Genomic DNA, 17838 nt, shown 5'->3' with positions numbered 1-17838 from the left:
AATTATTTTTCATTTTTAAATTTATTTTATTATTTTAATTCAAGTGGAAGGTAGAGGGATGGTGTTGGTAGGCACTTTTTCTTCTCATTGGCTGTGAAAGCATCTTAACATTATATATCCATGGTTTAGAGTTTAGGAGTTTGCTGCTTTTCTAAACATACGTAGAAATATTAGGCAAACTAGGTAGCCCCAGAAAGCAAGACTTAACAAAGTCCTTAAAAATTAACTTATATTTCCATAGGATTTTCTTATTTGAACCTTATTCTCCGGTACTGTATAATATAGGATGAACAGGCATCTAGTTTACGTTTTTAATAGATGATGAGACTGAGGCACCTGGTTTTTTCTAACTCAGATCACTCAGCTGCTGAATATTTGAGCTGAGCTATACCTAGAACCCAGGTCCCTGATTTCTGATTTGGTCAGCTCCACCCTGCCTCTCTTTCCTTTTATCATACTCCTTGGGGAATCCTGAATTGCTACTAAACATTCTAAAAATCTGAATTGTCTGTGTTTTTCCTAGCCATGGAACAAATTTCTCTTAGTTCTAAGAGGAGATGGATTGTATGGTCATCATATCAACACCGTATTAATTAAACCTGTATTGTGCTCTACATTCGGTAGAAACTGATACAGGTTTTACTTTGTGAGGCACAAAAAATTCAGAGCCTCAGATTAATGTATCCATAGGTGATTAATACTATGGTTTCGTCTATAAAAAGCTTAATTATAAATGAACCAACCTGTCAACAGTTTTCATCTTCATAGCTATATTTTATGTGGAACTTGACTTTAAAGAAAATAAAATTTCTTCATAATTTTTTGTGAAGTCATAGAAATTTGCAGATTTTATTGTAATAGAGTTAATACAGAGCTGAATAGTATAAAATATATATACTATTATGTAAGTATAATTTATTATTTTATTTATTTATTTAGTTAGTTATTTTTCCTTCTTCTCCCCAAAGTCCCCCAGTACATAGTTGTATATTCTAGTTGTGCGTCCTTCTAGTTGTGGCATGTGGGACACCGCCTCAGCATGGCCTGAACAGCAGTGCCAGGTCTGTGCCCCAGATCCAAACCAGCGAAACCATGGGCTGCTGAAGCAGAGTGCCCAAACTTAACCACTCGGCCACGGGGCTGGCCCCTAATTTATTTTTTAAAAATCTTTAATATACATGTTCAACAACTTGATTAGAAGGTATAAGGCTTAAGTCATTCTTGTTCCTCTCCTTTCTCTAACTATCTTCTCTTTATTTCCCTCCCTACCTTGTTTGTTTAGTTAGAAAATGATCTTCCTGTCAGCCTGCCTCCGTTCCAGTGATGGGCCCATAAAATGTAATTCTCGTGACTGGGAGGTTCTCATCTTTCTGAGTGACTGATATTGCTTGTCTTCTGAGGGCTCTAATTGAGTGTCATGTGCCATTGCCCACAAAGGCATCGAAACCTTTTCTGTTGTTCCACTGCCCTAACTTACTGCTTTTATACTTTTGCTTCACCTCAGCCACACCATGTTACCACATGTGCCTCTTCCAGGCGTGGAAGCTACTTACAACACCAGCGGCAGTCAGATGAGGTAAGCTTCCACTGGTGCCTGGCACATGAGGGTTGCAGTGTGTGTGTGTGTGTCAGAGAGAAAGCACACACACGAGTGCACGTGCTAGGAGATGGCCTGGGTCAGGCATAATGTGATTCTGACCTCTTGTTCTAAAACTGATCTAAGATTCAAGTGTGTTTCATTACAAGTAAAGACTAAGCATGTGTAATCAATACCATTTATTGGGAAAAAAGTCAAAATTACTGGACAGTTCATTGTACCACACATCTCCTCTCCAGCTACGTCTTGGTCATTTGGCCAACTTCAGTGCCTAGATGGGATTAATCTCATCTGAGCGCAATTCATTTGTTCAGTTCACTAAATTTCTTCTTCCTCCAAAAAGTCTGTTCCTTTTTATATTTTTCTTTATAAAACTGCTCCATATCAATGAAGTGGATTGACCACATTCTTCTAATTTTTTACATATGCAGACACAGGCTATGTTTAGAAGTGACTAGAAAACAAACAGTTTATCTGGAAATGTCATTGCCAGAAAGAGGGAAAGTCTTCAACCTTAGTCTGGATGTTAAGTTGAATGTGCTGAGGTAGAAAGTGAACCCGTCTCATATTTTTCTTCTGTTTTTCTCTCTGTGGTGCTAGTCTAGAGCCTTCATTCTCTGCCTTGGTACCAAAGTCTTGCTTGGTAACAGAATCAGCTGTCAGCAAGCTCTTGCTTTCAGCCTCTGAGTTCCAGGTTCCTGGATTTGATGAGCTGGATGGTATGACAGCAGCGTGCCCCCGGCCACAGAGCAGCTCTCCGGAACAGAAAGAGGTAAATAAAGTGCTAGTGGGGTCAGGTGATGGTGGCATTGATGACTACAGATCACATGGTAGGTACAGACAGGCCGCTGAGTGTCTTTACTTACCACCTTTAGCTTCAGCTAAATACTGGAGATTACCAAGACAGGAGTTTTTCTGCTCAGCCACTAACAGATACCCTGAATCTCCTAACCTACATTATTTTCCAGATCCTTTTTTCTTGACAACAGCATTTAACACTGGTTAGAGAATTGGACCACAGAGCTGCTTCATGTATTCAAAGAAGATAAGTGAACAAACAATGGTGTTCTTCAGTTTTGTGATGTCTGATATCTCTAACAGCTGCAAATTTTCATATTGATAATCTAAATATCTGAACTAAATATACAAATTCTATTGTAATAATATAAAAGGGGGTAGTCACTGAAGACACTGTCGGCAAGAGTAGGAGGGGTAGCTTTGTCATAAACTACTTACTAGAATCATCTATAAACTGAGGAAGTGATATCTTGAGTGTCAAGAAAAGGGACTTTATATTTTTAAAATGTCTTACAACTTGACCATCTTTCTTCTTAACCCTTAAAAATAGGCCGAGCCAGAGAAGAGGCCAAAGAAAGTCTCACAGATTCGCATCCGGAAAACCATTCCTAAGCCAGACCCTAATCTTACCCCCATGGGCCTTCCTCGACCCAAAAGGTGAGCTCCTTCTCTAATACAAACTAGGTTCACTATTTTGGAAAATTGTTTGGTGGAATATAATGACCTATTAAAGAGTCATATACTCTGAGCCCTTAATTATACTTCTAGAAATTTATTCAAAAGAATTAAAAGGTAATGTGGCTAGAGATTTATGTACAAGGATATTTTAGTGCTTTCTTAATCATTTTTATTGAGCTCACTGTGCCAGGTATTATGCTGTCCCTTTGCGTCCATAATCTCACTTCATCCTCCAACAACACTAGGAGACAAGCACTGTTGTCCACAGGTTTAGGTGAAGATACTGAGGCTCAGTGGTTAAAAAACCTGTGTTAAGCCATAGTGTCAGTCGTGGCACACGTGGTTTCTCTCTCAGACAGATTTTACCCAACCCCACAGCCCAGGCTCCCAACACTCTGCAGTGTTGGTGAGGGAAAGAAGTTTTCATTTTTTTTAGAAAATGCCAGATCCATGTTATTTATAGTCTATATTATAGCCTTTAAAATTCTGGTTTCTAAAAATTTATTTTTTATGACAGACAATTGCTTAACCCTATAGTGTAAAATGAAAGAAAAAACAGGTTGCAAAATTATGCATTTGGCATGATTTCAGTTTTGGAATTATGTAAAATTCTATGAAAATATATGAAAGTCCCCAGAGTAACCCAAAGCAAGTTATTTAACCTTCCTGAGCTTCAAAAACCTACCTGTAAAATGTAAATAAGAATTCCCAACACTTAAGATTGCTGTGCAGTCCAACTGAGAAAAAAATGTATCTATCATATTGCTTCACACAAATGCAATAAATAACTATTAATTATGATCATGATTCATGTTCCACTTTTCCCACATGGTTTTATCTTAATGCACTATATTTTTATCCTATAATTCTTTTATTGATCACCCTACCATATATCTTTTCAAGAGAAATTTTTTTAACATTTTATGTTTATTATCTATAATATATAATGATGTATTATTTAATATTTATATTTAAAATTTTTTAAATATTTCAGATATCCTGCATTGAATAGTATTTATTACTAGAACAAAGTAGGATTCAGTATCAGGTGTATTCTGTCTTGAATTTATATATAGATATAAGTTCTGGAAAACCTTGTTTATATAAATAATTGGTTGGGAGTGGAGAGAGTTTTAATATAGCAATGACGTTCAGTCCTTTCAACTTCTATTAAGTAATATGCCCAACAAAATCACCGAGTGTGCTATCATCAAATTGTGTTTAATGATTTATCACCTAATTTTTTAGAAAACAAAGGATTCGAAAGCACTGACTCACATAGGTTATGTTACCCAGGCATTGGAAGCAGTCAGTGTCTCAGTGTATGGGAGGTACACCAAAAACATCTGACCAGTAAATGTCAAATGCCTAATAATTTAATAATAATTTAGTCCCTCTTTCACTTAGAGGCACTTTATTTAATCCAATATAATGAAAGGGGGTTGAAAACGTAACATTTTTAATAAACCATTTCCTGAGACATCTTTTGATAAAATGCTTTCGTTGGGGGCTGGCCCTGTGGCCGAGTGGTTAAGTTCGTGCACTCCACTTCGGTGGCCCAGGGTTTCGCCGGTTCAGATCCTGGGTGTGGACATGGCACCGCTCATCAGGCCATGTTGAGGCGGCATCCCACACAGTACAACTAGAAGGACCTGCAACTAAGATATACAACCATGTACTGGGGGGATCTGGAAAGAAAATGCAATTAAAAATAAAAGGCTTTTGTTACTTCAAATATGCTTTTGTCAAAAAACCTTCAAGTTGCAGATTTAGTACATTAAATTTATGGAAAATCCTTGACATGTAACTTAATTGGCAAAGGCAATTTTTATTATTCAAGTCCATCAGCCAAATCATTCTTACTTCGTAATTTTTCTGTTTTCTAATTCAAGTAAAATGTGTTAATTTGTACCTTTAAGAAAATTATAGGGGGCTGGCCCCATTGCTGAGTGGTTAAGTTCGCACACTCTGCTTTGGCGGCCCAGGGTTTCGCCGGTTTGGATCCTGGGCGCGGACATGGCACGGCTCATCAGGCCATGCTGAGGCGGTGTCCCACTTGGCACAACTAGAAGGACCCACAACTAGAACGACCCTTGATAAATATTTCAGTTATATATATATTAAAAAAAAAAAAGAATCAGCCCCGATGGCCAGGTGGTTGAGTTCAGCATGCTCTACTTCAGCGGCCTGGATTCCATTCCTAGGTGCGGACCTACACCCTTTTGTTAGTGGCCATGCTGTGCTGGTGGCCCACATACTATTAAATACAGGAAAATTGGCACAGATGTTAGCTCAGGGCAAATCTTCCTCAGCAAAAAAAAGAACAAGAAGAAGAAGAATCAGCTATTGAGTAGAACTTTTCTTTCTAAGTAAGATTGTTAATTAGAATTGAGAATAGCTTGGAAAAAACATTGTGTACAATGAAATACATGAACAAGCTATTTATGGTGTTTGAAGCTCTCTTTCATAAGTAGGACCTCTTTCATAAGCAGGCATTGTTTGATGATAATCAGGAGGTGAATGAGGCAGAATCACTCTGACAGCCCTTCTCCACAACACATCTGAGATGAGAATATCCTAACACCAGCCAAAGTACCCTCTGTCTAAAGCCCCTCTTCTCTTATAATGGAACTGTGTGCAAGATGGGGAAAGACAAGTCCAAGACAGGTTTACAGTGAGTTCATTTATCTCTGAAGATGGCTTAGCAAAATCAATGATTTGATTTGTATACCAAAGCAGAATTCTGGATGGATAGGGCTGTTCTGAAAGAATTGTGGGAGTGGAGAAATCTGCATGAGCATTCAAGGACACATCTCAGACACATCACTTTAAGAAGTTAAAGATTAGGAGACTGATTCCCCTAAAACTGGGTTCCTGTTCACTCTGTGGAAAGTCTTCTAGTACACTAGGGTGAAGACACTGGTCTAGGGTGTCTAGTTGCAACCTTATTTAGCTCTTAGGGGTTTTACCTTAGCATCAAGTATCAATCTAGGTCCAATCAGGAGACAGAAACCGCATGGTATTTTAAACAGGGGAAGTTTAATATAAAGTGTTAAACTATAACAGGAGAGTAACCATAGAGATGTACAGAGAATTCTGAGGGCTACCCTAGGGCTGAGGAGAGTACTCCAGGAAGGATGAACTTGAAAGGGGGCCTCTTCCCCCAGGTTGGGGTTTAGACTTTGTTGGAGAGGGTGTGGTTGCAGCCCCTTGAATGGCTGGGTTGCCAAGGCCAGAGCTGGGAAAGCAGGATACAACAACCTTCTGGGGCACAGATGAGCTGAAGCAGGCAGGCATGCAAAGGGAGTCGGGGTGCTGCTGCAGATGGATGGCCTGGAGTGTGTGGTGTTTGCTTCAGGAGGTTCACAGAAAACAGCCCTCAGAAAATTGAGATGCCACTGCAGGCTTAAGGAGGCCTGGAGTGCCCCATCTGTGTTGCAAAGCAGATGGCATGGTGGTCACTGGGCCAGTGCTGTAAGGGCACTGAGGGACTGCATGCTCTGACCACACAGTTGGGGCTGAGCCCCTCCAAATCTGTCCCCCTCCCACCCTCAGACACCCCAACACACATACACCAATGATGGACCATGGAGCAGGAGTAAGGAAAAAGGAGCTCACCAGAAGCAGAAGAGAGCTGCCTTCCTCCTGCAGTGTTCCTTCAGTTCCCTCTTCTGCCAAAGCTTAGCATCCTACTCACCATGAAGAAGAAATGCTTGGAGTCCAAGATTCCAGTATCCCAGAGCAGGTACTGAGAGCTGCAGAAGCAATAATTTGATAATTGGCACATTCCAGTAAACATTTGATCCCTCTCACTTGACCAAGAGCTATTTTTTTAAGAAGAGGTTTGAATAAATGGAAAGGCGTGCATTTAACACAGTTAGCAAAAATAAAGAAACAAGAATAGCCTGGAAAACTCAGAACAGGACTGAAATAAGAGAGTACTAGTCCTAAGAGATATTAAAATGCATTGTAAAGTCTCAATAATAAAAATAGTATGATGACAGAGCATAAATATACAAATTGGTAAAACGAAATAGAAAGTCCAGAAATAGACACAATACATAGAGAAATTTAGTATATGACAAAGGTGTCCGCTCGAATCAGTGGTGAAAATATGGACCATTCAGTAAAATGGTATTGGCACAACTGTAGCCATTTTAAGAGTAAGAAAGTTGGATCTATACCTTAGACCTTTCACCAGAATAAATTCCAAATGAAATCAGATTTAAGTGTAAACAAGTCAAGCTGTAAGAATACTTGAAGAAACCTTAGGAAATTTCCAACTGGAGTGACTGACTATAACACAAAATCCAGAGCCATAAAATAAAAATCTGAAAAATATGTTTCATAAAAATCTAGCACTTCTACTGGGAAAAAAGGAAACCCACCATAAACAAACACAGAACACAAACTCGTCATTGGATAGGAGGAATCCTTTCACAGTGTATACGTATATCAAATCATCACAATGTACACTTTAAATATCTTAGAATTTTGTCAAATATACCTCATTCAAACTGAAAAAAAATAAAAAGCATTCAGTAAAAAATCCCCAAAATCATATCTCAAAAGCCTGATCTACCTACACTCACACAGCTTCTCCAAATTAGTAGTGAAAATCCCAACGGAAAAATGGGTAAAGGATATGAATAGATGGTCCACAGATAAGGAAATAAAAATAGCTCTTAAACTCATTGAAAAAATGATGATCCTAACACATTTGTGAGAAAACCTCAAATTTAAAAATATTGTTACTACCACCTTGCACCTGTCAAATTTACAAAGACAACAAAGTTTGACAATAGAGTAATACCATATTGCTTGTTTGAAGGGCTATATCAAAATTAGAAATGCACAGACTCTTTAACTCAATAATTCTATTTCTAGAAATTTATCTTACATATGTACTTCCATATATAGGAAATCATATGTATAAAGCTCTTCACTACATCATTGCTTGTAATGACAAAGACAAAAAAATACAGGCTTGATTAAATAATTTATGGTACATCCCTGCAAAAGAATAGAATGCCATGCAGTCTTTAAAAAACCAAGAAGCGGGGGCCAGCCTGGTGGTATAGTAAAGTTCGTGCACTCTGCTTCAGCAGCCCTGGATTCGCCAGTTTGGATCCTGGGCGCAGACCTACACACCGCTCATCAAGCCATGCTGTGGTGGCGTCCTACATACAAAATAGAGGAAGATTGGCCCAAATGTTAGCTCAGCGATAATCTTCCTCAAGCAAAAAGAGGATGATTGGCAATAGATGTTAGCTTAGGGCCAGTCTTCCTCACTCCCCCCACAAAAAACCACCCAAGATGCAGTGTTTTGTATATTTGTACACCAATGTCAACAGTGTTCTAAGATAATGTCACACTGTAGCTGAACACTGTCTATAGAATGCTACCATTTGTATAAAGTAGTAGGAGTTTCAGGGGAATAAAAATTTCTTAAGACTTTGTGTTTTGTATAAACCAATTTTGCAGTCATGTAAATAAAAGACATAGTTTTTCAAAAACAGAATTTGAACGTACCCCCAAATGCCTGTTTTGTCTTTGGCCTTATTTATAGATGTGTTTTCTCTAGATCAGAGAATTAAAGCCATTGTTACTCAAACAATTTGGTCATCTTAGGGATTTAGCATCCCCTGGTCATTTTCTTGGCCAGAAAACAGATGCCATCAAAAATTGTTGTTATATCCTGCTTAGTATATATCAGCACATCCCAGACCATGCCTCATGCAGACATTTGTCAGTGGTAGCTCTGAACTTGCCTTCCTCATTATGGAAAATGCAGAGACCGGTCCTATAAAATGCATTAACTTTAGGTGGCGAATTTAAATTCCTGCCACAATTTCATCATAAAATGGCATGGCCAAAACTAATCTTGGAGATTCAACCCCCAAGATTTGTCATAAAGCCATTTAGTGACAGAGCTAAGTTTGAAACCTTTACATCCATGGTGTTCCATCATTTCACCATCAGCCTTGTGACTTCAGGTGTATGTGGGGTAGAAGTGAGGTTTTAGCAATGTGATAGACACATTGCCTTGCTAGTTTTCCTTTTAAAAACAACAGTGCTCAATAAATATTATTTTTCTTTGCATCAGTAAATTGTCAGGAGAATAAGGAATTCTTAGAGACCAAAAACTAAGTGAAAGTGGCAATCCAGAGAGGAAAGAAGTAAGTGAGCATTAAAGCCAGCTTTTTCTTTGAGGGCATTTATAAAATCAGAGTTACATTGAGCTTAGGTTTTCATTGGCCTCATAGTCCAGGGGCCAAAAGACAAAGTCCATGCCCTTACTAAGATGAGAGTCTAATATGAGATATACCGCCCCCCACCCCCGATCCCACAAAGGGGCTATAACCTCAGTATGAACTAAAAATAAAGCTGTGTTCCTTCCCTTCCCCGGCTCCTAAGAGGACAACAGAGGAAAATACTTTCCCCAAATCCTGTCACTGGGTGAAGAAAACGAACTAGCCCTAGAGAGTTAATAGCCACAAGCTGGCTTTCTCATGGATTTGCACCCTGAATCCATGCTGTGTAGGCAGACTGAAAAAAACCTTATGCTGAGAATTTAGTTTAAAGTGGTCCTGGGTTGGTAGCTCCTGACAGAAACAAACACGTGGTTTCTCAAGGAATCCACTTCCAAATCTGGCCTTCAGTATAAGTTAAGGGAATGTAAAACAACTCACAGTAAAATAAATCTAAAGCATGAAGGAAAACAAGGCTCCATGCATGAATGCCAGTGGAAATAACAGCAAATCAAATCTGATATTGGAATTATTGGAGAAGAATATAATTTAGTGTTTCACAAGTTTAGGAAAATAAAAATGGATTGAAAATATGAATAAAGGATTAAAAGACTTGAAATTGACCAAGTAGATTTGAAATAGAACAGAGAGAATTTCTAAAAAATATAAAATAGAGTAATCAAAAGCATAAGTAGATGAGTTTAACAGCAGATTAAATAGAGCTAAGTAGAATTAATGAACAGGAGAACACACTTGAACAAATTTTTCATAATGAAGTGCAGAGGTAAAAAGGATGGGATATATGATAGAAAGGGATAGTGAGAGAAATAGAGAAAATTAAACAGATCTAGCAGACATGTAATCAAAATTCCAGAAGGAGAAAGAATAAGGGGGATGATAATATTTAGAAAGATGAAGACTGGTACAAGGTATTAATCTTAAGCAGGATTAATAAAAAGAATTTCATACCTAATTGCATCATAAGAAAACTACAGAATTCCAAACACAAAAAGATGATCTTAAGAGTGGCCAGAGGGCCAGCCCCGTGGATGAGTAGTTAAGTTCACATGCTCCACTCCACCAGCCCAGGGTTTTGCCAGTTTGGATCCTGGGCACAGACATGGCACTGCTCATCAGGCCATGTTGAGGTAGCATCCCACATAGCACAACCAGAAGAAGCCACAACTAGCATATACAACTATATACTGGTCGGGCTTTGGGGAGAAGAAGAAGGAAAAAAAAATGGCAACAGATGTTAGCTCAGGTGCCAATCTTTAAAGAAACAAAGTAGCCAGAGAATTTCATGAATATAGGCGTAAAAAATCTTCACCAAAATACTAGCAAAATGTAAAAAATGGATTATACGCATGACCAAGTGGGATATATCCTAGGAATGTAAGGTTGGTTGAACATATGAAATCAATCAATGTATTGTATAATATTAATAGAATAAGGAGGGGAAAAATACATGATCATCTCAAGAGATGCAGAAAAAGCATTTGACAAAGTCCAGCACCTTTTCATGATAAAAACACTCCACAAACTAAGAATAGATAAGAACTTTCTCAAACAGACAAAGGGCATCTACAAAAAAAACCCAGAGTAAAAATCACACTTACTGGTGAAAGACTAAAAGATTTCCCCTAAGATCAGGAATAAGACAAGGATATCCACTCTAGCCATTTCTATTTAACATTCTACTAGAGGTTCCAGACAGGGTGATTAAGCAAGAAAATGAAATAAACAGCATTCAGATTAGAAAGGAAGTAAAACTATTTCTATTCAGTATCTTGTATATAGAAAATCGTAAGGAATCAACTATCAGAGCTAATGAATGAATTTAGCAAGTTTGCAGGATACAAGTTCAAGATACAAGAAAAAGAAAAAACATATCAATTGTATTTACACTAGCAATGAACAGTCTGAAAATGAAATTAAGAAAACAATGCCATTTACAGTAGCATCAAAAAAACCTAGAAATAAATTTAACAAAAGAAGCATAAGACTTGTTCACTGAAAACCGTAAAATATTGTTGAAAGAAATTAAATACCTGAAGAAATGGAAGGACATCTGTTTGTAAATTGGGAGATTTAATGTTGTCAAGAAGTCAGTGCTACCCAAAGCAATCTATAGATTCACTGCAATCCCTATTAAAGTGTCAACTGCCTTTTTTGCGTGAATTGACAAGCTGATCCTAAAATTCATACAGAAGTACAGGTGACCCAAAATAGCCAAAATGATCTTGGAGAAGGGAACGAAGTGAAAGACTCACTAACCCATTTCAAAATTTATTACATGCACAATTAAAAGTAGTTAAATTGGTAAATTTTATATTTTACCACAATAAAAAACACAGACTTCCTACAAAGGTATGTAGTCAAGACAGTGTGATAAATGACATAAGGATTGAGGCATATAAGTTGACAGAACAGAAGTGAGAGTCTAGAAATAACTCCATACATCTCAGATCAATTGATTTTCAACATGCCAAGACCATTCAATGGAGTAAGGAATAGTCTTCAAAATATGGTTCTGTGACAACTGGATATCCACGTGCAAAACTGGATATCTATATACAAAAATAACTCAGTGGGTCAGAGACCTAGATGTAAGAGCTAAAACTATAAAACACTTAAAACAAAGCATAGGTATAAATCTGCATGACCTTGGTTTAGGCAACAGTTTCTTGGAAATGACACCAAAAACATGAGCATCAAAAGAAAAAAAGACAAGTTGGACTTCATCCAAATTAAAGCTTTTGTGCATCAAAGGACACTATCAAGAAAGTGAAAAGATAACCTATCAAGAGATTAAGAAGACAAGCCACAGAGTAGTAGAAAATAGTTGCAAAAGATGTATCTGATTAAGGACTATTATAGAAATTTACAAAGAACTCTTAAAACTCAGCAATAAGAAATGAACAACTCGATTTAAAAACTGGGCCAAAGACCTTAACAGACACCTCACCAAAGAAGATATACAGATGGCAAATAAGCAAACGAAAAGATGTTCCACATTATATCTAATTAGGGAACTGCAAACTAAAACAATAAGATGCCACTACACAGATATTAGAATGGCCAAAATCCACAACACACTACACCAGCTGCTGGTGAGGATGTGCAGCAACAGGAATCCCCGTTCACTGCTGGTGGGAATGCAGAATGGCACAGCCACTTTGTAAGACAGCTTGGCAGTTTCTTAGAAAACTGAACGTACTCTTACCTTATGATCCAGCAATAGTGTTCTTCGATGTTTACTCAAATGAGTTGAAAACTTATGTCCATACAAAAACTTGCACATGAATGTTTATAGCAGCTTTATTTGTAGTTGCCAAAACTTGGAAGCAACCAAGATGTCCTTCAGCAAATGAATGGATAAATAAACTATGGTACATGCAGACAGTGGAGTATTATTTAGTGCTAAAAAGAAATGAGCTATCAAGCCATGAAAAGACACGGGAAAACCTTAAATACATAATACTAAGTGAAAGAAGATAATTTGAATAAGCTACATACTGTATGATTCCAACTATATGACATTCTGGGAAAAGGCAAAACTATGGAGACAGTAAAAGAATCAATAGTTGACTGGGGCTGGGGAGGAGAGAAGGGTGAATAGGCGAGCGCAGATGATTTTAAGGGTAGTGAAAATGATTCAGTATAATACTATAATGGTGGATACCTGTCATAATACATTTTTCCAAACCTATGGAATATACAATACCAAGAGTGAATGCTAAGGTAAACCATGAACTTTGGGTGATAATGATGTGTCCATGTGGGTCCATCGATTATAACAAATGAACCGCTTTGGTGTGGGTTGTTGATAGTAGGGGATGCTCTGCTTGAGTTGGAGCAGGGTGTATATGAAAACTCTCTATATTGTCCGTTTATTTTTGCTATGAACCAAAAACTCCTCTAAATTATAAAGTCTATTAAAAAAAAAGATGACAGACAACCCACAGATTCAGAGAAAATATTTACAAATCATGTATCTGATAGGAGTCTAGCATCCACAATATATAAAGGATTCTTAGAACTCAACAACAAGAAGACAACAGTTCAGTTTTTTAAAGTGGGCAAAGAATTTGAATAGACATTTCTCCAAAGAAGATACATGGTCAAAAAGCATGTGAAAAGGTGCTCAACATCATTTGTTATTAGGGAACTGCAAATCAAAAGCACAGAATGGTTCCCACCCCTAGGATGGCTATAATTTTTATAAAAATAAAAACAGGTGTTGGCAGTGAGGATGAAGAGAAGTCTCATGCATTGCTGTGGGAATGTAAAGTGATGTAGCCACTGTGGGAAATAGTTTGGCAGTTCCTCAAAACATTAAACACAGATTTACCATATGACTACTCCTAGGTATATACACAAGGGAATTGAAAACATGTTCACACAGAATCTTGTAGATGGATGTTCATAGCTGCGTTATTCATAATAGCTAAAAAGTGGAAACAATCCAAATATTCATTGATTGATGAATGGGTAAAGAAAATGTATATCCATAGAATGTGATATTATTCAATCATAAAAAGGAATGAAGTACTAAGACATCGTGCAACGTGGATGATTCATGAAACCAGTATGCTAAATGAAAGAAGGCAGACTCAGAATGGCACAGACTGTACAATTCTGTTTACGTGAAATGTCCAGAATAGGTAAAACCATAGAGACAGAAAATAGGTGAGTGGTTGCCAGGCGCTGGGGTAAGAGAGGGTAGACTGACAACTGGTACAAGGTTTCTTTTGGGGGTTATGAAGATGTTCTGGAATTAAATAGTGGTGACCGATCAATAACCTTGTGAATATACTAAAAACTTTAAAAGGATGAACTTTAGGCCCGCCACTGCTGACAGGAGGACCACTGACCGCAAGGTCCCCCCGCACCTTTGGGTGTGCAGACCCCCCTGGGGCATTGGAGCACAAGTGAGGGTGGCACCAACAAGCTGCAGAGTCTTTACAGGAGACCTCAGAGACTAGCACTTGACCTTCAGGTGCTTCAAGCCCCTTAGAGTGCCAGTTTTGTTAGTACTGGAATAGCACAACCACGTTTTGGAATAGCCTCAAGATGCTTCTTACTGGAGGGAAATCAAGTCGTAAAAACAGATCAAGTGATGGACGGAACGAGGAGCCACCAGATGGAAGACACTCAAGTGTAGACTCTTGCCAAAGCCACTCTGGCAAGATGGCATCTCCACAGAAAGTGTCTTTGTGGGGCTGGCCCGGTGGTGCAGCAGTTAAGTGCGCACGTTCCACTTCGGCGGCCCAGTGTTCGCTTGTTCAGATCCCAGGTGCCGACATGGCACCACTTGGCACACCATGCTGTGGTAGGCATCCCACATATAAAAAGTAGCTGAAGATGGGCATGGATGTTAGCTCAGGGCAAGTCTTCCTCAGCGAAAAGAGGAGGATTGGCAGCAGTTAGTTCAGGGCTAATCTTCCTCAAAAAAAAAAGAAGAAAGAAAGTGTCTTTGCTTTTGAGGCAGACACACCTCTTCCAGGGATTGAAACCCGTCTGAGGAAGACAAAGTGTGTTGAGAGTCCAGGAATTCCAGAATTGAGCTTGGCTCACCAACCTTCACCTCAGCTCAGAAACTGGATGTGGATGCATATTGCCGTGGTTTGCAAGTCAGGATGACTGTCAGGGAGGCTGATCTTTCACCTTCTGATTGCCCATCTTGACATCCTTAATCTAATGTGGCTATTGCTATTGTTAAGAAGCAAAGTTGCTGTTGTTGGAATGCCAGTGCTAAGTCACTATGAAAAATCGTATCCATGTTATTATTCATGTGTATTTTCCACAAGCATGTTCTTTGCTGTATTGGAATTTAACCAAAGTAAACCTCAGTTAAGATTTCCAGAAAGCCAGGAAGAAACTAAAACACGATGCCAAAAAGTTCATTGTCATCTGTAGTCTCTCCTTCTCATAACTGAAACAAGTGTAAAGCACAGAAACTTTGTAGTGATATCCTCTTTAATGAAGTTATTATGCTGTCTATAATAGCCACTGATGAAAGTTGACTGCGTTTATTTTTCTTTAGGGTCATACATGGTGACAGTCTATCATTCCTTCTTCATTCATTTGGTAGAATTCTTCTACCTAAATAGAAACTTCATGCTCATCCATTATTTGATAACCCTGAGGTACAGTTTGCAGAGGAAACGCAGGTCAGAGGTTGAGGGTTGAAGCTATTATCTTCCATATGGTAGCAAAAACTAACAGGAAACAAACAAATTGAGTACACTCATAAACAAATAAATAAATAAAAGCAAATAAATAAAAGGGTGAATTTTATAGTATGTATACTATATATATACTCCTTGAAGGACTCCTTGAAGAGTGATTACAGATCTAGGGCAGGAAATGTACAGGACGAATGTAGAATATCTTGTCATACCAGAGAGTGATGAAGCTCTCCAGGATTACTAGGGTCATGTCAGAGAGATTCGAAAACCAGTTTGGAACTCCCACTGGCCAGAGAAGAAACAGTCTGAGCACCAAAAGGAATAACAGCCACAGTAGATTGAAGCACATCAAATATGCTTAAATCCAATAGTTTATAATGATACTTTAAAAAAAAGAAAAAACAACTCATTTGCCGTATTTGGATGATATTAGGGAATTAATTATTATTTGTTTTTTTATTATTTACCAATTAATTATTTTGGAAATTGGTAAAAAAAAAAAAAGGTGGGAGATGGGGGTGTGAAGAACCAAACATATGATCTGCTTTTCCTCTACAAACTATGCCTCAGGGTTACCAAATAATTGATAAGAATGAAGTTTCTATTTAGGTAGAAGAATTCTACCAAATGAATGAAAAAGAAATGATAGACGTCACCATGTATGACCCAGAAGAAATGATAAATGTGTACTCAGTGTTCATCAGTGGCTATTAATATCACAAGAAGGGTGACAACAGGTATCATGTCCCTCATGATAGGCCACTATCTAAAAATCTTCCTATCAAGAAACCCAAAAACACCTAAATCTGATTATGCCTCTATATCTAATTGCCAATCTATTGGAAATACCTACAGTACTTCCCATATGTTTGGGTCAGAGGAACATGTTAAATGACACCATGTGGATGTAATCCAGAAAATCTAGATTGGGGAAGCCACAGGCCAAATGACCTGGTTTCTTCAACTAATGAATTACAAAATAAAACAGGAGGCAAAATAGAACATTAATAACATAAATTGGTGTGGTATTGATTGGAGTTTAGAAGTTCCGGGGACCTTGTGTTGTTTGGGAGAAGAGTAAAAATACTGATACACTTCAGTTTCTAGGTTAAATATACTCAATAAAATTCTTACCAACCACTAAAAAAATAGAGTGTATGATTTCCAAGCCAGGAAAGGGAGATAAAAGAAAGACGGAGAAAGCCATCAATTAAGAATAAAAGAAACATTGAAAAGGTAGGACACGAAGAAGCTGTAAAATAAGATTATAAATATAAATCCAGTTATATCCTTCTCAGTAAGTATAAATGGACTTAAATTTCACAAAGTTGAAGATTGATAGCCTGGAAAAGAAAATCCAGCACACGTTGTTCACGTGAGACACATCTAAAACTTATTACAGAATGGTTCAAAGTAAAAGAATGAAAAGAGTAGAGTTGGGAAGCCAATCTTTCTCTCTGAAGAAAGCATGAAGAATTTATTTTGTTCTCTTTTCAGGTTAAAGAAAAAGGAGTTTAGTTTAGAAGAAATATATACCAACAAGAATTATAAGTCTCCTCCTGCAAACAGGTAGGTACATATATGAGTAGGAAATAGTAAATTAGGAGGGCTTCTGAAATGATCGATGTCAGTCTCCAATCCTTCACTTCAGAAAGGGGTTTATGTGCAGTTCTTCTAATATCGAGTCTGGGAAATAACTAGAATGGATATTTTTAGTTCCCAACACTTGAACTGGGGTTGGTGGAAGGATGGAAAAGAATCGTGTGTTGGGTTAGGTAGATACAGAAAATGTACTCTCCTTTTACTTTGTACTTACGTTTTTAGCAAGTGTGCTGGCTCTCGTCTTCAGGACTAATAATCATTGATCGTCAGATATGATTTCAAACCCAAATACAGAAAGAATTTCACTTGCCTACTTTGGATCAGAATTCAGTTCAAGTTATTGAACATTCATTAAATTCCTGTTGTGTCTAGGACGCAGCAGGAGAGTTCTAGGATTTTATCCTACAAGAGAAACGTTTGCCCTAAGACGTTTGTACAAGACTATTCATTGCAGCATTGCCAAATAACAGGAAAGGATTGGAAACAACTTAAAATATCCATTAATAGGGTTCTGATTAAATTGTGATCCATCCTCATAATGGAATACCCTGAATAGCTATTAAAAAGAATGAATCAGGGGCCCGCCCAGTGGCGCAGTGGTTAAGTTGGCACATTCCGCTTTGACGGCCCAGGGTTCGCCACTTCGGATCCTGGGTGCAGATATGGCACTGCTTGGCAAGCCATGCTGTGCCAGGCGTCCCACATATAAAGTGGAGGA

The 17838-nt window shown here is 38.0% G+C and overlaps 1 protein-coding gene across 9 annotated transcripts in view; it reads left to right on the top strand.

Annotated features, from left to right (window-relative positions):
• The window catches only part of PRR14L (proline rich 14 like), a 63054-nt gene that overhangs the window by 40022 nt on the left and 5194 nt on the right, over positions 1-17838 (top strand). For all 9 annotated transcript variants that reach the window (XM_014834256.3, XM_044775534.2, XM_044775537.2 and 6 more), the window contains 4 exons: positions 1505-1576; positions 2198-2369; positions 2946-3052; positions 17016-17087. In XM_014834256.3, the coding sequence (XP_014689742.3) occupies positions 1505-1576; positions 2198-2369; positions 2946-3052; positions 17016-17087 (423 nt within the window). The remainder of the gene's footprint in view (positions 1-1504; positions 1577-2197; positions 2370-2945; positions 3053-17015; positions 17088-17838) is intronic.

The sequence above is a fragment of the Equus asinus genome, chromosome 8 (assembly GCF_041296235.1).
Source record: "Equus asinus isolate D_3611 breed Donkey chromosome 8, EquAss-T2T_v2, whole genome shotgun sequence".
Taxonomy (NCBI): Eukaryota; Metazoa; Chordata; class Mammalia; order Perissodactyla; family Equidae; genus Equus; species Equus asinus.
This window is presented reverse-complemented; position numbering and strand designations above follow the sequence as displayed.